We start from the raw sequence: 26,744 nt of genomic DNA on the forward strand, positions 1-26,744 counted from the left end.
ATCAATACACCAGGAGGACATAACTATAATAGATATTTACGCGCCCAACGACCGGGCTCCAAAATATGTAAAACAAACTCTAACAGCATTGTAAAGAGAGACAGACAGCGCCACAATAATAGTAGGAGACTTCAACACACCACCTTCCGTGAATGACAGAACATCCAGAAAGAAGCTCAATAAAGACACGGAAGATCTAAATGCTACAATCCACCAACTTGATCTCATGGACATATACCAAACACTGCACCTGACGGCAGCCAAGTATATGTTCTTTTCCAATGCACATGGAACATTCTCCAGAACAGACCACATATTAGGCCATAAAGCAAGCGTTACCAGAATCCAAAACATCAAAATATTACAAAGCATCTTTTCTGACCATAAAGCCATAAAAGTGGAAATCAACAACACAAAACGCAAGGAAAAAAAATCAAACACATGGCAACTGAATAACACCTTGCTCAAAAACTACTGGGTTATAGAAGAAATTAAGGATGGAATAAAGAAATTCTTAGCATCAAACAAGAATGAAAACACATCCTACCAGAACCTTTGGGACACAGCAAAAGCAGTGCTCAGAGGTCAGTTTATAGCAATAAATGCACACATACAAAAAGAAGAAAGGGCCAAATTCAAAACATCAACCCTACAACTTGAACAAGTACAAAGAGAGCAGCAAAAGAAGCCCTTGGGTGCCAGAAGAAAGGAAATAATAAGAATTAGAGCAGAATTAAATGAAATAAGAGAACAGAAAAACAATGGAAAGAGTTAACAAGACCAAAAGCTGGTTCTTTGAAAAGATCAAGAAAATCGATAAACCACTGGCCAAGCTGACAAAAGAAAAACAGGACAGGAAGCAAATAACTTTCCTAAGAAATGAGATGGGTGATATCACAACAGACCCAACTGAAATGAAAAGAATCATAGCAGAATACTATGAAAATTTGTACTCTAACAAATTGGAAAACCTAGGGGAAATGGACACATTTCTAGAAACTCACTACCTACCTAAACTAACACAATCAGCAGTAGAACAACTAAATAAACCTATAACAATAAGAAGAGATTGAAAAGGTAGTTAAAAAACTCCCAACCAAAAAAAAAAAGCCCTGGCCCAGACAGTTTCACTGGAGAACTCTACCAAACTTTTACTGAAGAGTTAACACCACTACTGCTAAAGGTATTTCAGACCATAGAAAAGGAAGGAATACTCCCAAACTCATTCTATGAAGCCAGCATAACCCTGATACCAAAATCAGGTAAAGACACCACAAAAAAAGAAAATTACAGACCAATATCCTTCGTGAACATTGACGCAAAAAACCTCAACAAAATTCTAGCCAACAGAATTCAGCAACATTATCAAAAAAATAATTCACCATGATCAAGTGGGATGTATACCAGGTATTCAGGGATGCTTCAACAGTAGAAAAACAATCAATATAATCCATCACATAAATAAAAGACAAGAACCACATGATCTTATCAACAGATGCAGAAAAGGCACTTGACAAAGTCTAACATCCATTCATGTTAAAAACTCTCAGCAAAACAGGAACAGAAGGGAAATTCCTCAACATAATTAAGGGTATTTATACAATGCCAACAGCCAACATCATCCTAAATGGAGAGAGTTTGAAAGCACTCCCCTTGAGAACAGGAACCAGACAAAGATGCCCTTTATCACCACTCTTTTTCAACATTGTGCTGGAGTTCCTAAGCAGACCAATTAGGCTAGAAAAAGAAATAAAGGGCATCCAAATTGGTAAGGAAGAAGTAAAAGTATCTCTATTTGCAGATGATATAATCTTATACATACAAAATCCCAAAGAATCCACAAGAAAACTACTGGAACTAATAGAAGATTTCAGCAAAGTATCAGGATACAAGATAAACATACAAAAATCAGTTGGACAGAGAGTCCCTGACGGAGCAGGAGAAAAGGGGGGTGCAGAACTCAAATTCTAGTAAAAAGACCAGACTTATTGGTTTGATTGAGACTAGAGGGACTCTGGAAGACATGGCCCCCAGGCTCTCTGTTAGCCCGAAACTAAAACCATTCCCGAGGCCAATTCTTCAGACAAAGATTAGACTGGACTATGGGACATGGAATGATACTCGTGAAGAGTGTGCTTCTTAGCTCAAACAGATACATGAGACTAAATGAGCAGCTCTTGTCCAGAGGCGAGATGTGAAGGCAGAGAGGGTCAGGAGCTGGTTGAATGGACATGGGAAATCCGGGGTGGAAAGGAAGAGTGTGCTGTCACAGTATAGAGAGAGGAACTACAGTCACAAAACAATGTACGTAAAAATTTTTGTATGAGAGACTAACCTGAACTATAAACTTTTACTTAAAGCACAACAATAAAATTTTAAAAATTCCAAAAAAAAAAAGAACACTAAGGAGACACATGAACCAATTATTATACATGGACCTTACATGGATTTTAATTCAAACAAACAGTAACATTTACGAGACCACTGGAAAATTAAATACTATCTGAGTAATTTATGATTTAAAGAATTATTATTAAGGACTGAAAATTGCATTGTGACAATATTTTTAAAAGAATCTTTATCTTTCAAAAATAAGGACATTTATGTATGAAAATACAGGATAGGCTGTCTGGAATTTGCTTCAAAACAATGAGGGGGGGAGGGTGGTTTCAAGGAAAAAAGATTGGCCATGGGTTGATAACTGCTAAAGCTGGTGACTGAAAATATGGGGCTGAAATACTGATCTGTCTACTTTTGCATGTTTGAAATTTTCCATAATCAGATGGCACAACCTAAACACCAATGCACTCTGACTATTCCAACACAAAGGTACTTAAACATTAAACTGCCTGCACCGGTACCTGTGCTGATCTTGGCTTTGTTCTCCACGGTGTTCATGGCAGGGGCGGGCGCTGATGCTGCTGCAGATGGGCAGGTGCTTTTCTTTCCTTTAACACCATTAGTCACTGTTGCCCCTCCTGCCATTCCAGCTAAAAGGTCATCACTGCTCTTGGTCTAAAAGCAACAGAAAATAAATACAAAGTGATGGGATGAAGCAATTTTTGAGACTAAACAAACTCTTGGCTTTTATCTTGAGTTCCAGAGCTCTAAGGTGACTTTCTGACAGTCAGCAGGCAGCACACTGTACTGTGCTACGGAAAGAGAACCTCTTTCTGGTTTAAAAACAATCATACTCACACACTTTTAAAAACACTAAAATCCTACGTATAATCAAAGACTTTATGAAGCCTGCTATGTGCCTGCCACGTGTCCAATTCAGTGGGATGGGAGACAAGCTGAGACACCATCTCTGCTATACTTTGTATCCCAGAGACAGCTCATGACCAGGGTCATCTGAGTGACGCCATATGCGCTGTTTCAGGAGAGCAGAATAGCCACTGAAAATGCAATTCCTAGTGAGAAATACCACTGAGAGTCTGAACTCATCATCATTGCTCTAAAGCAATTCTGTAATGGAGTCAATACTTAAGAGAAAGTATTCTGAAATTTATCTTTCTTACCCATCTTTCTAATTCTCTAGTGGTAAGGTTGGCAGTTCAAATCCACCAGCCACTCCTTGGAAACCCTATGGGGTAGTACTACTATGTCCTATAGGGTCACTATGAGTTGGAATCGACTTGACAACAACAGGTTTGGTTTGGTTCTTGCGTGGTCAGATTTAAGTCAAAATTTACAGCAATTTTTTTAAGGCCTACTACTACTACTACTATTACTACCTGTTGCCGAGGAGCCGACTCCAACTCACGGAGATCCCATGAGTATCAGGGTAGAATTGTGCTCCACAGGCTTTTCAATGGCTGATTTTTCAGAAGTTGATTGCCAGGCCCTTCTTCTGAGGCACCACTGGCTGAATTCGAACCACCAACCTTTAAGTTAACAGCCGAAAGCATTAACCATCTGCACCACCCAGAGACCTTTTTAAAGGCCCAGGTAATATGTAAACAAAAAACTAGAGACTTTAAGGTTAGAATGAGGATTAGTCAGACTAAATGATCATACTAATTAAAAGAGACGATTTCTAATATTCATTTATATAGAGATAACAGAAAAATATCAGGAGCTTTTTTAAAGAAAATGAACACTGGATAATGGGGCTGGGCGTGAAATTATCATTTAAAAAAATAGCAAAGAAATCTGTTCTACTTCTGCTAGAAATGAGAGAGACAACACAGGAGTGCAAGTGTGGGGGAAAAAGGAAAATTTACTTTAAGAACCAAAAAGTTTTGTCCTGTTAAGTTGAAGGCACAAGTGAGCCAAGTGATCACGTTCCTATCTGAAAGCATGTTCTCCTTTAGATAAACCATAATGAATTCATTTCTACAAGTTAAAATGGTTCACAAATAACAAGTCTCTGAAGTCTCTTCCGGGAGCCCTGGTGGCGCAATGGTTAAGAGCTCAGCTGCTAATCGAAAGGTTGGCAGTTTGAATCCATCAACCACTCCTTGAAAACTCTATATGAAACTGTTCTACTCTGTCCTATAGGGTCGCTATGAGTTGGAACTGATTCGATGGCAACAGGTTTTGGGATAGTCTCTTCCAGTTCTCAGTGTCAATGATTCCACATACAGATTTCCCTCCTCATCATTAAATTTCAAAAGTTTTAATGCAGTACCAATAAATATGCCAATCCATCTTATTAAAAAAGAGGCAGAAAAAGGATCAATGTTTTAAATGAATTAAGCAGAATTAAGAATTAGTAATTTAGGGTTGTGACATTATGAGAAATCTAGAATATACAAGAGGAAGGGGGACATTGCATTAATCATTTAGGGACCGTTCATAGTTTCTGTTAATGAAGTTGGTCATTAACTATGATGCAAAAAACGTGTAAATCAAAAGTTGTACCTCCTTTCTGTCAGGGCCACTGACTTGTCTCTCAACTAGCTGTCAGTAAATAAACTCAATATATGTGTATTTTCAAAATCATCTTCTATATTCTGTCAGCAAAGGTTAAGGTTACTGTTGAACTAATTTTTCTTCCTCCATAAGTTAAATGTTCTTTCCTTTCATAGTAATTACATCTGAAAATGACCCTAAACAGCCATGTGAAAAGTGGCTTAGTCATCATACTTCTCTAGTTACAGTCTGTTTTTGGGTAATGGCAAAGTTAAACATAAATAAAGGCACCATACAAAAAACTCTGCAATTATTATAATAATTAAGATACTACAGTATTGGTATAAGAACAGACCAACAGAAACTACAGCCCACAAAGAAACTGCACAGATACTTGATCTGTGACCAAAGAAGTAGTGCAGAAAAGGTGAAACTCTAAAATTATTTCAAAATAAAAAGTTTTTAAAAAAATTGATTTCAATGACCAGTAATCCAAACCCTAAGTATATATCCCAAAGAAATGAAAGCAGGAACACAAACAGAAAGCTATACACCAGTGTTCATTGCAGTATTATTCACAATAGCCAAAAGGTGAAAACAACCTATATGTCCACTAACAGATGAATGGATAAACAAAATGTGGTATAGTCATACAGTGGAATATTAGTCTTAAAGAAAAATGAAGTCCTGATATATGCTACAACATGGATGAACCTTGAAAACATTACGCTGAGTGAGATTAGTCAGTCACAAAAGGATCATATGTGATCCCACTTATATGAAGTAGGCAAATGTACAGAAACCAAAGCTTATTAGCGGTTACTAGGGGTGGAAGGAAGGGGGAAAAGGGGAGCCATTGCTTAAGGGGCACTGAGTTTCTGTTAATGGTGGTGGAATAATTTGGAAAAGGATAGTGGTAATAGCTGCACAATATGATGAACATAATCAATGCCAATGAATTTCTGCATTGGGGCAGTGAGTTTATGTTAATGAGAGAGGAACAACTCAGAAAATGAAGGTGAGAGTGGCTGTACAACTCGAAGAATGTAATCAATGTCACTGAACTGTACATGTAGAAACTACTGAATTGGTGTATGTTTTGCTGTGTACATTCTCAACAACAATAAAAATAAAAGTCAGAAAAAAAATTATTGAATTAGCAAATGTTTTACTATATATTTTTACCACAATAAAAAAAATTAATTTCAGATAGGTTAAAATCTTAGAAAATGGAAGAAGAAAACACAGGAGACTATCTTCCTGGCCTTGGGATGGGTAAAGACTTCTTAAACAAAACACAAAATAAAAATAAGACTAACCAAAAAGAAAAGACTGATAAAGTGAAACCAAACCTGTTGCCGCTGAGTCGATTCCAACTCATAGTAACCCTACAGAACAAAGCAGAACTGCCAACAGGGTTTCCAAGGCTGTAAATCTTTACAGAAACAGACTGCCACATCTTTCACCTGCAAAGCAGCTGGTGCCACCAGGGCTAATTAGGAAATTCTGCTCATTAAAAGATATCAGGAAAGAAGTAGAAAGAGAATACACAGAGTAGCAGAATCCATGTACAAATGGCAAAGCACTTTATGTCTGGAATAGGTCAAGAACTGTAAATCAGTATGGTAGAAAAATGGGCAAATGACATGAAAGAGCCCTTCACAAAGGAGGACATCTAATGGCCATGGTCTGTGCTGAAGAATTAACTTTACCCCAAGAAAGGTCTGGCCTCAGTCCTGACTCCTGGTGAGTAATCTCTGAACCCTTGGGATTTCAAGTGTCTTTGTGGGCCCCTGACCACACCTGATAGTTTACTCTGAGACATGACTCAGGATGGGGTCAGCACACTGACAGTCTTAAAAGACCAACCATATGACTAGGGGGTTAGGACTTGGGAGACACTTGCTATCAGCCTGACCTCCAGGAAGGGGAGGGGCTGGAGACTGAGTTAAACCTCACAGGTGATGATTCCATTAATCGTGCCTACGTAATGAAACCAAATAAAAATCCTGGACACCAAAGCTGGTGCCCCTGGCTTCCCTGGCTGGTGGTACTCTGAATACTATCACACTTCAATGCTGAGAGGGTAATGCATCTCTGAGACAATGGAAGCTTCCCATTTGAGACCATCTCAGACCTTGCCCTCTATGTCTTTCCCTTTGTATCCTTTTGTTATAGGAAAACTGTAATTTTAAGTATAGTGCTTTCTTGAGTTCTGTGAGTTGTTCTAGAAAATTATCAAACCTGAGGGTAACCCCCAAATTTGTAGCCAGCTGGTCAGAAGTAAGGGTGGTCCTGGAGACCCTTGCCTTGTGGCTGGTGTCTGAAGTAAGGCTGGTCTTGTGGAGGACTGTGCCCTAAGACTGTAGAGTCTGGCAAACCTGTTGTACTACTAAACACATAAAATGAAGATATGAAAAGGCACTCCATCTTACCAGTAATAATGCAAATGCAAATAAAGCCCACTACAGATCCCACTGCACACCTCTGAATGACTAAAATGAAAAGACTAACAATACAAGTGCAGATGAGGATGTGGAGCAACTAGGAGCGCAAACTGATAACCACTCTAACAAAACAACTTGGTCCCATTTATTAAAGGTGAATATATGTACACCCTATGACCCAGTAATTCCACTCCTAGTTTTAGAGCCAAGAGAAGTCAGTGTACATGTGTACCAAAAGACAGGGTATAAGAATGTTCAAACAATATAATTCTTAATAGCCACAAATGGAACCCCAAATGTCCATCAACAGAATAGATGAGACTGTAGTATATTCATTCCAAGCATTACCAATCAGCAATGAAAAGGAATGAACTGCTGCCATCTGCAACAATGTGAGGTATCTTGATCACAGCACTGAGTTAAAGAAATCAAACCTGCATAAAAAGGACATACTGTATTATTACATTTATAAAAAGATCAAAAACTGGCAAAATTAATCTCTGGTGCTAGAAGTCAGGACAGCAGTTGCTTCTGATGAGGAGAGGATGGGTAGTGACTAAGAAGGGGCACGAGGGGAACTTCAGGGTGCTGGCACGTTCTGTTTCTGGATCTGGGTGGTGGCTGCAGGGCTACTTGCTTTGTGATGATATACGAAGCTCAACATATATGCTTTGTGAACTTTTCTGTGTGTATGCTCTACTTCAAAAAAACAGAAACTCTGTACTTTCCAACTTGCTTTTTACACTTAGCTAGCTGCAGGCTTTCTGCTATTCTTCGCTATTTAATTTTTGCTACAAAATTCTGGAAATGCATGTGTATTCCTACATGTAGGCATCCCCCAGAAGCAACAGCCCCAAAAAAGCAATTCTAATTCAATGTAATGGAAGGAATAAATTTTTAATCTACTTTTTAATAACAGATACAAAATGCAAACCACTTGGAGAAAGAAAGCATTCTAGGCACAAATAACGAAACACTAGTCAAAGGGCAGGTGACCCTTATCCATGGATTCTACATTTGCAAATCTACGTATTAGCTAAAATTTTATTTTTAGCCCAAAATCAATATTCACGGTGTTTTCGCAGTCACTTGCAGACATGCACACCACAGAGCAGTGACACTATGAATCACCTGGGACACAGGCCGGTTCCGTACTCACTAATTCAGTGTTCGAAAGGACTTTATGGAACACGACCACTGGGAATAATGAGAATTGACTGTACACATACTTATCAGGTAAAACCCAAGTTTCACAATTTGCACCTTTATCTCAAAATTGGTGGTTAGATTTTAAATTTTACCTTCCTAGTGTTAGAGACAGATTGCTAATCATACTTACTTTTAAACTTACAGGGTATGACAACAAATAAGCACTGAGAGTCATAAATTATGTACACAGATCTAACTGAAGCTTATTAATTCCCATCTATTAGATTTTAGAAAAAGTATTCTCAGTATAATGAAAAAGTATATTACATGAACCACCAACACCTGAGCCATTAGCAAAAACTGAAATGTGCAGGCATGTAGGAGATGGTCTCTACATAGAAATCTACCCTCTCTACCAGCTGTGATACAGAAGAATTAACTGTACTAACGCCCCACGCCAGATGTCACAGCTACTGACAAGGGTGGGAATAATTTCCCTAAAACTGAAAAGTGAACAACAGTCATGCTTCATTTTATATTTACAAAGTGCAAATTAGCAGTGGCGTACTCTGGACCAAGAGGATCCTTTCTCCTACTTCTCAAATAGATTCAGCCTCAAAAAACTACCTGAAACGAGAGAGGTGAAGAAAAGCATATAGCCAAGTCCTGGTACTATGAGAGAAGTGTCATTAGAATATTGTGCAATGACAGGTACATACATCTGTGGGTGTGCACACATGAGCAGATGAGTGTGCATAACATCTAAATAATTAAAAGCCAACTGCTTCATTCATCCAGTTAATCATCAACACTGCATCAGAGTTACAAGAGTTCAAAATGTGGGAGGTATCTATCTGCTAGAGAACCACAGGGAAATACAAAAACTTAGAAAAATAAAACAAAACTGAAGTTTGGGGGTCTCCAAGCACTTCAAATTTCTTTAACTTTTTCAATGTTTCTGTTCAGTTTTACTATTTTCTTCCTCCTGTCTGTGTCTTACACTTCAATTTCTACTTAATGCTTTTCTTTCGTCTCCTCTCTCAAGTGAAAGCAATTGCTCCAGTCTAGGCAAAGTGTCCCCGAAGAGCTCCACCTCTTCCCTTACCCTCCAAACCCCAAACACATGTGAAGAGTGACTTTAACACACACCAGCCAACACAGCAGAGGCAAAGCGAGGGACAGGGTGCCGTGACATGCTGGCTGGAACAGGTCCACAGCTCTGCTCTACAAGAAAAAGTATTCACTACTGACGACCAAGCCACAGCAGCTCCAGAACAGAACCTGAGGAGGCCTGGCCAGCCTGCTCAATGCACACTTCACGGCCGAGCTGCAGACACTGCCCTGGTGACAGGGAGAAGCCAGGAGGAAACAGGCACTGGGGCACCTCCAATGTCAATGCTTCAACCTGCTCTTCCAGTCCGGTAAACGGCAGGTCACCCAGCCATCACAAGATTCCGGAATACAGCCCCAGTACCTGAGTAAGCAGTTAGGTCACAAGACACAGGCTGTCTTACGCCCAAGAATGGCAGCACTGCCACCAAGGAGACAATCCCAGTGTGGTTCAGACTAACGGAAATGGAGTAGGATAACATCCAGGGCTGTAGTAAGGAGAAAACTGGGCGGGGCCTCTCCAAGTCCACGGAGAAAGTTTGGGTTCAGTTTCAACAACCCTGGAATAGAAAAACCACCATTTCCTGCTAGGTCTCTCAACACATAGAAGGGAGCCCCTCCTCAGAGGTTTCTCTGAGGCGTTTCTTAAAATAATTAAGCCATGATCTAGCAAAGCTCGCCTGGACACAGGCTTCCGAAAGGATCATGTTTCCACCCGAAGCACCATATCCCTAAAGCAAATAAGCAAAGAACAAACAATTCTGAATGAGAGGGGTGGAAGAAGACTGTGACCTCTGTCAGTGACAGCTGAGACTTGACCACAGAAAACTCGCACGAAGCAATCTGGTCTCTCAGAAAGCCCAAACCAAAGCAGACGCCAAGAATAACCTGTGGGAAAACTACTACTTACAGGAGTTAATCCAGCACTGTTTAACCATTAACTGTCATTTACCAAGCACTTACTATGTGCCAGGCCTTATGGGAACCACTTTCATATATTATTAATTTTATCCTGACCGTGGTATGTACTGAGCCCCAAAACCCATGATCTAATTAATCACTATCCTATACTAACAAGAACTAAGCTAGCCTCTAAAGGAGTGGAACAGAAACTAATTATGCTCTTACTAAATTAATACCTAAGTCCCTAGGTGGTGCAAACAGTCAGCTCACACGGCTGCTAACCAAATGGTTGGAGGTTCCAGTCCAAGAGGTACCTTGCAAAAAAAGGCCTAGTGATCTACTTCCAAAATATTAGCCACTGAAAACCCTATGGAGCACAATTCTAGTCTGACACACATGGGGTCGCCAAGAGTTAGAGTCGAATCCACAGCAACGTGATGGTGGTAAATTAATATCACCCAATTTTTTTGTTGTTAGCTACTGTCGAGTCAATTCCAACTCACAGTGACCCCATGTGTGCAGAGCAGAACCGCTCCAAAGGGTTTTCAAGGCTGTGATCTTTTGCAAGCAGACTGCCAGGCCTGTCTTCCAAAGAGCCTCTGGGTGAGTTCAAACCGCCAACCTTTCTGTTAGTTGTCGAGCACTTAACTTTCTGTACCATCCAGGATAAATACTGGGTCAACTGTCAGAAAAAGAAAAACAGTTCACAGTGTGTAAGGAGATGGAGTAGGAATAAAAACACCTGTCTAGGTTTTTGAGCAATGTCACCACTAGTCATCCTTTAAGACCTAGCGCACATTCTCTTCTCATAAAACCTTCCTGGGCTAGAAACAGTATTTTCCTATTTAAAAGTGCTTATACTTTTTCTTACTCTCCTTGGGTACCTGACATTTCCCACTTGTGTCTTATATGACTCACCTGTACCTCCTACTCCCCAAGCTCCACCACCAGCTCACAAGAGCACAGCATCTTGCACAGGTAGGTGTTCAAGTATCTGCTTCGTGAACAAGCCTTCTACTTGGTTTCATTCATGGAGACAGACCAGAAACACCAATTAAGTCCTTTATCCCATGAGCTCTCCTCAAAGGCTGTGTATTCCCAGCCCCAGCAGAGGGTAAACCCTCAATAATGCTCATTTAATAATTAAACAGAATATTAAGATCTACTCTTTCTACAATCCATCACATGTTCAAAAAATCATCATGTTGATACCTTTGACAATGATGTTGCTGTTCCCGATTTTGTGAGTTTGCCTCCTGTGGATGCTGAAGAGCTGCTTTCAGGTTTGATTTTTTCTACAGCTTGTGTTTTACTGATCCCAGACACTTTAGGCACTGGGCCAACACTCCTGCTTGCTTTCTTCATTCTGGGCTGCCTTTTGGTGATGCATTTACAAGAAAATCTGTGGAAAGAAATGGCATTCTACTGAGAACACAACTGGAAAAAGGCTCTTTGGAAATTTGGTCTTGAAGAATTTTACCAGGTCATTAAAAAAAATGCTGAAAAGCTAGATGTCTCTATAGAAAATAAAGGCTGGAAAATTCTTAGACTTGTTAATCAGAATGTACCCTATTTACAAGGCTTCTTCCTTGAGTATTACTAATTTGAAATTATTTTGTGCATTCTATTTCAGTCAGTAAAAAGAATATACTAGATCGCTAATGGAACCAACTGAATATAACACAGTGTATACCACCTTCAGTGTTTAACGAGGCAACCGTCATCCTGGCACTATGAGAATTAGCCATTTTGCAGTTATCTAAGGGTGGCCGTACCTCCCAGGTTATCCAGCACAGTTCTCACTTCAAATATTTTGTGTGATATCCCCACAGAAGCCAGCAGAATATCCCAGGAATTCCAAAATTCAGGACCTAAATATATTTCCCAGCATACCTTTTTTATCAAGAGGCAGCATAAAAATTCTTTAGGAGAACATAAGCCCTAATTTTTTGGTTCAGAAAATAAGGCTCTTCTGTCTACCTGTAAGAAATATGACAACAGTTCTGCCATCTAAAGTGGCACGTGCTTGGTTTCAAAGCTAAGAGGCCTGGAATAATGCTGACAGCACACGAAGTTGGAGCCGGATAAAGCCTTAAGTAAACATTTATTAATTGAACTACAAAACCAGTCCCTACAAAAATATCACGTTTGGAAAGACACCATGGACTGTTTTGGGTAGAGCAAAACAACTAGCAAAAACGAAAGCTTATATCTGAGTTGGAATCGACTTGGTGGCAACTGGTGTTTTTTTTGTTTTTGTTTTATATTTGAAGTTAAGGAGGTTATATATGACAACTCTAAGAAACCACAATGATTAAAAAAAGAGGTTGGTCTATTTTAGGACAATTTCTACACATTAAAAAAAATAAAGAGAAACTTATAGAAAAACTTTTGGGTGGGGGGAAGCACTCATTCCAGTAGCCTTAGTAACTATTTTGGCTAAACTTTGCTCAAACACTCCAGATTTCTCTTGCTTTCACATAATACAAAATGCACCAGCTGATTTGGTGGCAGGAATAGTGAGATGGGCGAGGGGGTCTCTGCCCTATCCCCAACATGATAACGTCCTGGAGCAAGGAAAAAAAAAAGCTGTTACTGACATCAACAAAACACAGTGAAACCTCACAGCCACTTTCTTCTCCAGCTTCCCCCCAACTTACCGGAGATTGCTTACAGAAAGTATTATATATGGTAATGATCAAACTATCCATCCACTCTTGACCCTCTTGCTTTGTACTTTCCGATTCCATGTCAGTAATCTGCCCAGAGTGAGCCCCTCCCCTAGTTCAAATCTACCATCTATTTCCCACACTTTCTGAGAGATTACAAAAAACAACCAGGACAGATTCATATTAGCTTCCCACAACAGGTATAATATACAGTTATCTGATCCTGAACTATTCCCTGACAACCATCAATTCTGTGTTTTTTCACCTATAAATGGCGGAATTAGATTGGATGCCATTAACTAACTCAAGGTACTGTAGAGAGAAAAGCAAATCAAGTTCCTAAGCGCCTTTCCTTCAACTCTTCACATTTACATTTTATTTAGCTTCTCTTCTGTAAGTCTTGTATCTTGTAAATCGTTCCCAAGGTTTTTCTTCCTTCTCTCCTCCAAATTCTACACCTGTACACCAGTCTACGGAGCCCTGGTGGTAAACTGGTTAAGTGTTTGGCTGCTAACCAAAAGACTGGCAGTTCGAATCCACCAGCCACTCCTTGGAAACCATATGGGGCAGTTCTACTCTGTCCTATAGAGTCAATGTGAGTCGGAATTGACTCGACAGTAACAGGTTTGGTGGTTTGTTTGTTTGTTTTTTGATGCCCTTCTACAAAACCACTCAAACCCTCTTCCATTCTCTGCCTATTCCTCCAGCCCCTGTCAAATGAACTTTTCCTAGATAAGCACTATCCAATAAATTTTCTGCAACTGATGAAAATGTTCTGCACATCTGTGCTATCCAATACACATTTCGCTACTGAGCATGTGAAGTGTGGCTAGTGTGACTGAGGAGCTGAATTTACATTTTATTTAATTGTGATTTATTTAAACTTAAATAGTTACATGTGGTTGGTAGCCACCATATTAGACAGCACAATGGACTGCCCTTTTCCTATTGGGGTCTCTGTCCAAGACTAATGAACTACTTCACAACCACTAGGATGACTACAACAAAAAAGACAGATAATAACAAGTGTTGGTGAGCATGTATACAGAACCCTCATGCATTTCTGGTGAAAATGTAAAATGGTAAAGCCATTCTGGAAAACAGCCTGGCAGTTCCTCAAATGGTTAAGACATAAAGTTACCATATGATCCAGCAATTCTATCCCTAGGTATATACCCAAAAGAAATGAAAATATATGTCCCCACAAAAACCTGTCAACAACCTTCATAGCAGCATTATTCATAATAGCCAAAAAATGGAAACAACCCAAAAGGAAACAACCCAAAAAATTTCACAATTAATGATAGAATGCTTTATTATCACTGTTATGGACTGAACTGTATTACCCCCAAAATGTATGTTGTAAATGCTAACCCCTATACCTGTGGTTGGAGCCCTGGTGGCACAGCAGTTAAGAGCTCAGCTGCTAACCAATAGGTTGGCAGTTTGAATGCACCAGCCGATCCTTGGAAACCCTATGGGGCAGTTCTACTCTGTCCGATAAGGTCGCTATGTGTCTGAACTGACTCGACAGCAATGTTTTGTTTTTTAAAATACCTATGGTTATGGTTTGGGAATGGGTTTTCTTTGTTATGTTAATGAGGCAGTGTGATGGTTAAGACTGTGTGTCAGTTTGGCTGGGCTGTGATTCTCAGTGTTTATATGTGATCACTCCCATGATTGAATCTGCTGTGAGTAGACAATCAGTTGAAAGGGCGTTTCCTTGGGCGTGTGGCCTGCATCCAAATGTAATCAGACATTCTGGCTTTTTGCTTGCTCGCTCAGGATCCTGTGACTGCCTCCCATTCCTCTGACCTCCAGTTCTTGGGACTTGAGCTATCAACTTACCTGCCTATCTTGGGATTCATCGATCTTCACAGCCTGTGAGCAAAGCCCTGCTTTCCAACCTGCCAATCTTGGGTTTGCCAGCCCTTGCGGCTACGTGAATCGTGAGAAGCCTTAATCCTTATCCACGGACTTGGGACATTCCAGCCTCTACAAATGCGTGAGCTGTTACTTTTATATAAATCTCTGTATGTATTTATACGCTTTACTGGTTTTGCTTCTCTAGAGAACCCAGCCTAAGACAGGCAGTATTGGTACAGGGTATGTCTTCAGTCAATCTCTTTTGCGATATAAAAAGAAAAGATTAAGGAAGCAGAGATGGGGAAGAAAGATGCCAAGCCACATGAAGATCGCCCAGGGGAAGAAGCTCAGAAAAGACAAGGACCTTCCTCCAGAGCTAACAGAGAGAGAAAGCCTCTCCTAGAGCCGGCACCCTGAATTCAGACTTTTAGCCTCCTAAACTGTGAGAAAATAAATATCTGTTTGTTGAAGTCACTCACTTGTGGTATTTGTTACAGCAGCACTAGATAACTAAGACGGTCATTCAAATTATTTTTTTACTTATCTATATATTTGTTATTTATTGGACAATTATCATACAGTTCTCTACTTACATGCTTTGTATGTAAAAAATAACTTTTTTTGTTTCCGTGCCAAATGTCCATCAACTGATGAATAAGCAAAATGTGATATATCCATCCAATGGAATATTATTCAGCCATAAAAATAAATGAACTGATCCATGCTACAAAACAAATGAACCTTGGAAACATCACGCTAAGTGAAAGAAGCCAGACACAAAAGACCACACGTGGTATAATCCTGCTTATATAAAATGTCTCTTCAGAGACAGAAAGTAGATTAGTAGTTGCCTAGGGCAAATGTGGGGCTTCTTCTGGGGGTGATGAAAATGTTCTAAAATTAGACTGCAGTGATGGTTGTACAACCAGCTCTGTGAATACTAAACACCACTGAATTTTATACTTTAGATGGATAAACTGGATGGCATGTGAACTGTAACTCAATAAAACTGTTATTAAATAAACAAAAACCTAATGAGCAACATCAAGGACTTCCGGAAAGTAGATTCCAATACTACAACATGCTTAATAAGCAAAGATAACCTTTGCATAGGTCCGGAAGGAGACAAGCAGAACGGCCCAAGGATTGGTTGCTTCAAAGACACTGAGAGGCACAGTGGTCCAGGGCAGTGGTGGCTTGAGACCTCGCGAGAGCTCACCCACATCAGGTCCAATACCCCCTTTCTCTAAGAAGCATATAAAACACATCTTTACTACCCTGAAACAAAATCCAGAGATAACCACTTATATACACAATTTCCAAAAATATCTATGTGATTTAGCAACCATAATATAAGAAATTAATGGAATTTATAATAAAATAAATATGAATTTCAAATGTAAATATTCAGGCAGGACTACACCAGAAATAGTCAGAAAGCCACACCTATAAATTGAGTCACTGTGAATCTGACAGCTATAAATACAGTCTTGATTTTTATTTGGGCATGTGGTATTGGCAACTCAAATACCATGAGTGCTGTACTATCAATAATCTGATTGTCTAAAATAGTGAATAACTCTTGGTAAATCTGAGAACGAAACAATTTCCCCTTAATGTCTACAAGAGTTGCATTCCTGGAAAATGTCAGAATCATGTAAAAAAAAAAACTTTATTATATAAAATGGAATTCAAGTCTAGGCTCAGTCATAGCTTTTTTTTTAACCTAAATAAATTATTCAGAAAGACATTCTAAAGTTGTGCAGATCACAGAAAATATTTTCATTTTGCAAAAATGTCACTGCATTGAGTCTAGAATTCCAACGTCCCCACTAACAAGTACCCATAAACCACTGAGACAACCAAAACTGCTCCCAATTTCCAAAATAACCACTACTAAGAGCCAGGATCCTCAAAATGAATTATAATTCACCAGTAGATCTTGGCTCCCATCCTGGTTGAGAAGTAGGATTGATGGCCATCAGGCATGTGAAAGGTTACAGAGGGGAAGCGAAGCGCCAGCACAGCTCCTAGCATGTCAATGTCCGAAAGTTGAGAGAAATATGGTGGGAAGTTACTACTACCCCAGCCCTGTTCAAGGATCACTGTCAGCACCCATTACCATACCACCTCTAGTTTGGTGAAGTCAAGGCTGGGAGAAGTAGAAGACAAACTGGATAAATGGACCTCATAAAAATTAAAAACTTATGCTAATCAAAAGACTTTACCAAAAGAATAAAAGAGAACCTACGGACTGGGAAAAAAATCTGGAAACAACTCTAAAATTTATAGAAAACGTCAACATTTCAAGAACAAAAAGACAAACAACCCAACTATAAAATGGGCAAAGGACATGAACAAAACTTTACCAAAGAGGACATTCAAGTGGCTGACAAACACATGAAAAGATGCTCACGATCACTAGCCATTAAAAAAAAAAAAAAAAAGCTACCATCAAGTCACTTCTGACTCATACCATCTTACTCAGGCTAAAATGGCATTAATTAAAAAAAACAAACAAACACACAGATAACAACAAATGTTGGTAAGGTTGTGGTAAGACTGGAACCCTTATCCGTTGCTGGTGGGACTGTAAAATGGTACAACCATTATGGAAAACAGTATGGCACTTCCTCAAAAAACTAGAAATAGAACTACCTCCTAGGTATATACCCTAGAGACCTAATAGAAGTGACAAACAGACACATGCACATCTGTGTACACTGCAGCATTATTCACAACAGCAAAAAAATGGAAACAACCTAGGTGACCATCCATGGATGAATGGATAAGCGATATGTGGTATAGGCATACAATGGAATACTACGCAACCATAAAGAACGATGATGAGTCTGCAAAACATATGATATAATATGGATGAACCTCAAGAACATAATGCTAAGTGAAACAAGTTAATCACATAAGGACAAATATTGTATGATCGCACTTCTATAAGAAAACAAGAATAGATATATATAAAGAGACCAATGTTCATTGGTGGTAATCAGAGAGGGGTGCAGGGGAGGGGGAAGCACACTCTAGATAACAGATAGCTGTTATTTTTGGTAATGAGAAAAGTATCATCGAATGTGGTTGTAATGAGCACAGCCTAACCAAAGTAAATGATGTTACTAATAGGCGCTAAAGAGAAAAGGAGGCTTGTACTAAAGAATGTAATTTGGCAACAGTACCAACAATGACCAAAAAAAACGAGTATATGGTCACCTATGTATGTGTATAGGCATATAGGTACAGGTATACACCTAAGTGTGCACAGAGAGTAGTATCTATATGTACATGTAAGTACAGATATGTTCTGCAGGCACATATATTCATAGAAGACACAATTACAGCTATTTCTCAGACGTAAGCAAACACCTTGGGAAATTTGTTTTCTACATGTGAAGGCTTAGGACCTTAGTCTCATGGAACAATTCAATCAATCGGCATAATATAGTTCACAAAGCTCATGTTCTGCATCCTAGTGAAGTGAGTGGCATCTAGGGTTTTAAAAGCTTGCAAGCAGCCATCTAAGACACAGCTATTGGTCTCTACTCATCAGGAACAAAAGAGTAAGAAGGAAATCAAAATCTCAGAGGAGAAACAAGTCTATAGGGTTAATAGACTTCACGAGGCACGGCCTCATCCACCCTGAGACCAGAAGACCTAGATGTTGCCCAACTACCACTACTGACGGTTCTAATCTGGGCCACAACAGATGGACCCTTAAACAATGGGAGAAAAATGTGGAACAGACCTCAAATTCTTAAAAAGTCCAGACTTACTGGATCAGTTGAGACTAGAGGACTCCTTGAGACTATCACCCTGAGATAACTCTTTAAACCTTGAACTGAAACTATCCCCTGAAATCACCTTTTAGCGAAATAACAGAGTGCCACACAAAATAAAGGATATTACCCTTCAGTAGGGTGCTCCACTAAAAAAAAAATCTATATGAGAACAAAAGGTCAACAATTACTCCAAAGCAAAAATGAGAAGACTGAGGGAACACGGAAACTAGAGCACTGGAAATAGAACAACAGAACACAGACTGTGGACACGTTGTGAAAAATGTAACTAATGTCACTTAAAAATTTATATAGAAATTGTCAAATAGGAACCTAATTTACAGTGTAAACTTTCACCAAAAAACACCTTAGAAAAAACAGTTGAAAGGAACAAAAGGTAGCATTCCTCACAAAAAGATGGACTCCATTTCTGTATTTGCTAAGCATAATCTCAAACGACAATAACTCATGACATATGTCCCTTGTACTTCTCAAATAATATTTCTTAAAAACATCAAAATAGATGCACTGCTCTCAAGAGAAGACAGGAAGGCACTGCACTGCCTGGAGCCCCTCCCACATGGCAGGCACTACATCAGGTGCTGTGCTCAGTACAGGCCCCTGGATCATCACAAGAGGCCACATGGGCTTCTACAGATGACAGGAAAGAGGCTCAGAGAGTGCAAGTAATTCTCCCTGGGTTGGCCATTCTTAGGTGATGTAGTCTAGACCCAAACTCTTGTCTGAATACAAGCACAGCCTTCCCATCACTCCAGATGGCTTCAGAGGCAACCACACACAAGAATTCCTTAGGAATGTGTTACTTGGATCTCAATAAATATTTCATAAGATATAAACAAAAATGTGACATCACAAATGATACTGTTCAATCTACCCCTTTAATTATTTATCTCGTTGTCATATAAGTCAGTGATGGTGTTAGTAACTAAAATTTGTCATTTTGAAGGTACTAAATACTGTTATTTAAAACAGAATTTACCTTTTCTTAGAGTAGAAAACTTACTGTCAGGTCTAGGATCATCATGCGTTAAGTTACAGCTATAAAAGTAAAATCCCTCGTTATAATCATATTCATTTATAAACATCTGTTTTTTATTTAAAATAATTATTTGCTGGGCATGGAGGAGACATAAACTACTCTCCTTTGTAGAAATAAACCCTGAAGCCTTCTTGGGCTGCAGTCTGGTTGGCTGGAGCACTCACCTGGACATCACAGCGCTCACTGCCTCCTCAAGGTGAGGTTTCCAGTTCCGGGGGCCCTGCCTAAAGTAATTACACTGCCACAGCCACACAAGAAGCGCCAGTTTCCTTCTCATTTATGAGGAAATCGTATAATTAAAACCTCCTGAGGAAAACAAATAAAGGGCCATCTCTTACCTTCCACATATACTAGACAAAGTATTTAAAAATCAAATCACAGACTATTAGAAAGGGAAAATACCTTGGAAGCGATTAACACAAAATCCCACACGCACTATATATCACTGACAAGAAATCTTCTAGTGCCTCAGTAAGAGAGACTAGATAACTGGCAGCTCCTAAAAATCAAACACTTATGCTCATCAAAAGACTTCACCAGAAGAATAAAAAGACAACCTACAGAATGGGAAAAAATTTTTGACTACGACAAATCCAATCACCATTTAATCTCTAAAATTTCTACAAGATACTGCAAAACCTCAACAACAAAAAGACAAATAACCCAATTAAAAAATGGGCAAAGGATATGAACAGGCACTTCGCCAAAGAAGATATTCAGGTGGTTAACAGACACATGAAGAAATGCTCACGATCATTAGCCATTAGAGAAATGCAGATCAAAACTATCATGAGATATCATTTCACACCAACAAGGTTAGCATTAATCCAAAAAACACAAAACAATAAATGTGGAGAGGTTGTGGAGACACTGGAACACTTTATACACTGTCGTGGAAATGTAAAACAGTACAACCACTTTGGAAATTGATTTGGCACTTCCTTAAAAAGCTAGAAATAGAAATACCATATGATCCAACAATTCCGCTCCCTGGAAGAGATCCTAGAGAAATAAGATCCATCACATGAATAGATACATGCACACCGATGTTCACTGCAGCACTGTCCACAATAGCAAAAAGATGGAAACAACCTAGATGCCCATCAACAGACGAATGGATAAACAAATTGTGGTATATCCACAAAATGGAATACTACACAACAATAAAGAACAACGATGAAGCTGGGAAACATAACATGGAGGAAGCTGGAAGTCATGCTGAGTGAATTTAGTCAGTCACAGAGGAACAAATATTTTATAAGACCACTATTACAAGAACACAAGAAAAGGTTTAAACACAGAAGAAAACATTCCTTGATGGTTGTGAGGGTGGGGAGAGAAGGAGAGGGTTATTTACTAACTAGATAGTAAATAAGAATTATCTTAGCTGAAGGGAAGGACAGCACACACTATAGGGGAAGTCAGCACAACTGGACTAAACCAAAGCTAAGAAGTTTCCTGAATAAAATCAAATACTTTGAGGGACAGAGTAGCAGGGATAGGGGTCTGGGGACCATGCTTTCAGGGGACATCTAGGTCAACTGGCATAAAAAAGCTTATTATGAAAATGTCCTGCATCCTGCTTTGGTGAGTGGCATCTGGGGTCTTAAAAGCTTGGAAGTGGCCATCTAAGATGCATCAATTGGTCCTAACCACCTGGAGTAAAGGAGAATGAAGAACAAAGACACAAGGAAAGTATTAGCCCAAGAGACAGAAAGAGCCACATAAACCAGAGACTTCATCAGCCTGAGACCAGAATAACTAGATGGTGCCTGGCTACCACCAATGACCGCCCTGACAGGGAACACAACAGAGAGTCCCTGATGGAGCAGCAGAAAGGTGGGGTGCAGAACTCAAATTCTAGCAAGAAGACCAGACTTAATGGTCTGAGTGAGACTGGAGGAACCCCGGAAAGCATGGCCCCTAGATTCTCTCTCAGCCGAGAACTAAAACAATTTCTGAGGCCAGCTCTTCAGACAAGGACTGGACTGGACTGTGGGGCATAAAGTGATACTCGTGAGGAGTGTGCCTCTTAGCTCAAGTAGATACAAGAGACTAAATGGGCAACTTCTGTCCAGAGGTGAGATGGGAAGGCAGAGAGGGTTAGGAGCTGGTTGAATGGACATGGGAAATCAGGGGTGGAAAGGAGGAGTGTGCTGTCACAGTATGGTGAGAGCAATTAGAGTCACATAACAATGTATGTTTAAATTTTTGTATGGGAAAAAATTAAAAAAAAGTAAAAACTCGGAAATTTTTTTTTAGGTACAGGGGTAGGTGATTTGAGATACAATAAAAAGTTTGACATGAAAAAGTTTAATATTGCACCTTCTGTGAGAATTTTAATGGATTTTGAAGTATCCATTTAAATTGTATGGATTTTAAAGTATCCATTAAAATCCATGAAAATATTCTGAAACTGGTCAACATCTGTCAGGAGCAAGATAGGATTCTGTAATCGTCAGCCCTCAATTGTATGTTTAAAAGACCAGTTGTATTATAAATTACTATAATAAATACTATAACAATTGTTAAAAAAAAAACAAAAAACTTACTACTGACAATCATTTTCTGTTGAAAGATGGTACCTCTAAAAAGTTACGAAGCTCTTCCTTGTAACAAGTCATTATATACCCAACATTGTCCAAACATCATTTCTCTGGGAACGTAGGCAGGAAGGGCATAAATAAATACAGAAGCATATAAAGATGACTGGGATAAAAATATCTACTTTCAACGAGTTCACAGTCTAGTGGAAAAAATAAAACACAAACATAAACACATCCCCATCCTTCAAAAAGCCTATCTAACAAAAAGGTAAGAATATGTGCAGTGTACAATGACAGACATAAGATTTAGTCCTCAGTTCTGCCTTTGAGGAATGGGGTGGAGAGGTGCATCTCATTTAGGTGTGAAGAAGTGCAGGCGCAATTAAAAAAGTGAGTACTTGGGTGTGGCCAGTATACAGAAATGTCAAAACCAAAAGTGGTGGGGAAGGGTCCAGGGGGCCACACTCAAGCCCCGGACTTCACATGACACAGGACGGTGAGCCACAGGCTATAATCAGATTTGTCGTTCTTAAAGATTAACTGTGTGCTGTTGGAGCGGGGGGGATGGCCTGAAGGACCACAGAAAAGCGGTCAGGTACAAAGAAAACAGAAATGATCATCTCCTTCCCTGCAACCTCTGTCCTCTGGTTTGAATCTAAACTCTACACATCAAAATAAGACCACTCTCACCAAATATCTGAAGACCCCCGCAGAAGTTCTGAGTTGGCGGCCCTTCTTTTACATAAACGTACAAACCCCCTCCATTAGCATGCAAAGTACCTCTCCACCGGACACAGCACACTGGACAGCCTGGCTCTGGCCACTACAAGTTCAAGGCGACCATGCTCCGACTTCCCACCACCCCCTTTCCATGCTAAGTTCTCTTACTGAATCTAACACTTGGCTTCCTAGGAGCTACCAGAGGCCATGCTGAGTTCATGACTCCCTGATACTTACAAATCTTTTCCCACAAACTGTTGCTACACTGCTTCTCTCTTTCTCCCCTAACATTTTATTACGAAAATTTTCAAAGATACAGAAATGCTGAAAGAATTGTAGAATGAACACCACACTTTTTTCCTTTTCAAAAGTGTACAATTTACATGTTGATATATACTGATGGCTCTGTAACTGTTCTTGGGACTTGGGCAGACATGGCTGTGGCAGCATGCTTGTCCATTTTCCCATTCTTGCCTATTCTGTAATATTCTTTGGACTCAGGCAGACATGGCTGTGGCAGCATGCTTGTCCATTTTCCCATTCTTGCCTATTCTGTAATATTCTTTGGACTCGGACAGACATGGCTGTGGCAGCATGCTTGTCCATTTTCCCATTCTTGCCTATTCTGTAATATTCTTTGAACTCGGGCAGACATGGTTGTGGCAGCATACTTGTCTGTTTTCCCACTCTTGTCTCTTCTATAATATTTCCTTGGACTCGGGCAGACATGGCTCTGGCAGCATGGTTGTCCGCTTCCCACTTTTGTCCTTTTGAATATATGCCAAATAAAACTTTCTTTTTACTTTAAAAAAAAAAAAAAAAAAGTGTACAATTTATATTCTGAAAAACTTACACCAGTGTTTGTTAAATTTTTTATTTGGTCAGATTCTGCGCGAGGTCCCAGCCTTTGGGATATTTTAAAATTCCACCTTGGACTTTAAACACATGGGTTTTTGGGTTTAAAGTGTTGTTCTCAATCTAGTGTTGTCCTCAATCAACGTCACTTGACCACCCAGTATCCTCATCTATGGTAAGTTGTTTTCTGACTCCAAGAATCTTCTAATTTAATATAATTCTAGTAACTGACGATGACATTAAACAGGAAAAGGCAATGACAAGGCTCTGTGACGTACTGCCAGGACCTCCCTTCAGGTCTCAGATGTAGTAAGTGGGAGACCTGGTTTCCAGCTCCAGCTTCACCATAAAAGTTGTGTGATGTGACCGTGGGCAAATCACTAAATTAGCTTTGCTACTGCTTCCTCTCTTCAAAAGAGAAGTTGATAAAACTTAACTTAAAGTTCTCAGACAAAAATGTAAACCAGCAACAAGAACATCTCGCCATAAAAGAAGCAACACTCAGCTACTAGCTCCAGAAGAAGTTGTTTCACCAGGGCTCAAAGGCCAGAAAAATGGTGCAACCACCTAGGATCAGGGGTGGCAGTTTACTGCAGTGATTCAGAAACCCCACCTTCCCCAACAATTCACCCAGGAAAAACACACCTCAAAAACATGATGAATTTATCTTAGTGTTAGGTTATGTACAATGGAACGGAACGCTGGTCCTGCGCCATCCTCGCAATCATTGCTATGTTTGAGCCCACTGTTGCAATTACTGTGTCAATCCATCTCATTGAGGGTTTTTCTCTTTTTCTCTGACCCTCTACCAACTACGATGTCCTTCTCTAGGAACTCGTCCCTCCTAATAACATGTCCAAAATCCATTTAACAACTTCTTGCCATTTTGCTTCTAAGAAGCATTCTGGCTGTATTTCTTCTGAGACAGATTTGATCCTTCTTCTGACAACCCATGGTATACTCAGTATTTTTCACCAACACCATAATTCAAAGTCATTAATTCTTCTTTGGTCTTTCTTATACACTGGCCAGCTTTCACATGTATATGAAGTGATTGAAAATACCATGGCTTGAGTCAGGTGCACCTTAGTCCTCAAAATGACATCTTTACTTACATTACACTGCATCAAGAAGGAGCCACGCTGGGGTGGAGCCAAGATAGCAGAGTACTCAGTCATAAAGAAAAATGACTTAGCACAGAAAATTTAATGGAACAAAGAAACTGTCAACAACACACATAACAAAGACATCAAAATGACAGCATTAAACTCATACCTATTGATAATTACGCTGAATGTAAACGGACTCAATACACAAATAAAGAGAGAGTGGAAGACTGGATAAAAAAACACGATCCAACTATATGCTGGCTACAAAAAACACACCTTACCCTTAAAAGCCGCACATAAACTAAAACTAAAAGGATGGAAAAAAAATATATTAAGCAAACAACATTCAAAAAAGAGCAGGAGTGGCAAAACTAATCTCTGACAACATAGACTTTAAAGTAAAATCCACCACAAAGGATAAGGAAGGACACTATATAAAGATTAAAGGATCAGTACACTAGGAGGACGGAACTATAATAAATATTCATGCTCCCAATGACAGGGCTTCAAACTACATAAAACAAACTCTAACAGCACTGAAAATAGATAGCTTCACAATAATAGGTGACTTCAAAACTCCACTTTCAGTTAAGGACAGAACATCCAGAATGAAGCTCAATAAAGACATGGAAGATCTAAATGCTACAATCCACGGACCGGATCTCACGGATATATACCAAACACTTCACCCAACAGCAGCCAAGTATACGTTCTTCTCCAATGCACACGGAACATTCTCCAGAATAGACCAACCACATATTAGGCCATAAAGCAAGCCTTACCAGAATCCAAAACATCAAAATATTGCAAAGCATCTTTTCTGACTATAAAGCCATAAAGTAGAAATCAATAACAGAAAAAGCAAGGAAAAAAATCAAATACATGGAAACTGAGTAACACCTTGCTCAAAAACTACTGGGTTACACAAGAAATTAAGGATGGAATAAAGAAATTCAAAGAATCAAATGAAAATGAAAACACATCTTACCAGAACCTCTGGGACACAGCAAAAGCAGTACTCATAGGTCAGGTTATAGCAATAAATGCACACATCCAAAAAGAAGAAAGGGCCAAATTCAAAACATTAACCCTACAATTTGAACAAGTACAAACAGAGCAGCAAAAGAAGTCCTTGGGTGCCAGAAGGAAATAAGAATTAGAGCAGAATTAAATGAAATAGAGAATAGAATAACAACTGAAAGAGTTAACAAGTCCAAAAGCTGGTTCTTTGAAAAGACCAAGAAAATCAATAAACCACTAGCCAAGCTGAGAAAAGAAAAACAGGAGAAACAGCAAATAATCCATATAAGAAATGAGATGGGTGCATTCACAACAGACCCAAGTGAAATTAAAAGAATCATAACAGACTACTATCAAAACTTGTACTCTAGCAAACTGGAAAACCTAGAGGAAAAGGGCACATTTCTAGAAACTCACTACCTACCTAAACTAACACAATCAGAGGTAGAACAACTAAATAAACCTGTAACAAAAAAAGAGATTGAAAAGGTAATTTAAAAACATCCAACCAAAAAAAGCCCTGGCCCGGGCAGATTCACTGAAGAATTCTACCAAACATTCAGAGAAGAGTTAACATCACTACTACTAAAGGTATTTCAGAGCACAGAAAAGGATGGAATACTCCCAAACTCATCCTATGAAACC

General features: G+C 39.4%; 1 protein-coding gene across 5 annotated transcripts in view; it reads right to left on the minus strand.

Annotated features, from left to right (window-relative positions):
- SPECC1L (sperm antigen with calponin homology and coiled-coil domains 1 like) overlaps positions 1-26,744 on the minus strand; it is a 272,749-nt gene that overhangs the window by 191,792 nt on the left and 54,213 nt on the right. For 4 of the 5 annotated variants that reach the window (XM_004386171.3, XM_023740527.1, XM_023740529.1 and 1 more), the window contains exons 2-3: positions 11,679-11,868; positions 2,862-3,015 (exon numbers count right to left, since the gene is read on the minus strand). In XM_004386171.3, coding sequence (XP_004386228.1) covers positions 2,862-3,015; positions 11,679-11,831 — 307 coding nt within the window. In that variant the 5' untranslated portion in view covers positions 11,832-11,868. Of the gene's footprint in view, positions 1-2,861; positions 3,016-11,384; positions 11,481-11,678; positions 11,869-26,744 lie in introns of those variants that run through there. The other variant, XM_023740528.1, reaches the window with a different exon arrangement.

The sequence above is a fragment of the Trichechus manatus genome, unplaced genomic scaffold (genome assembly GCF_000243295.1).
Source record: "Trichechus manatus latirostris isolate Lorelei unplaced genomic scaffold, TriManLat1.0 scaffold00157, whole genome shotgun sequence".
Classification (NCBI taxonomy): Eukaryota; Metazoa; Chordata; class Mammalia; order Sirenia; family Trichechidae; genus Trichechus; species Trichechus manatus.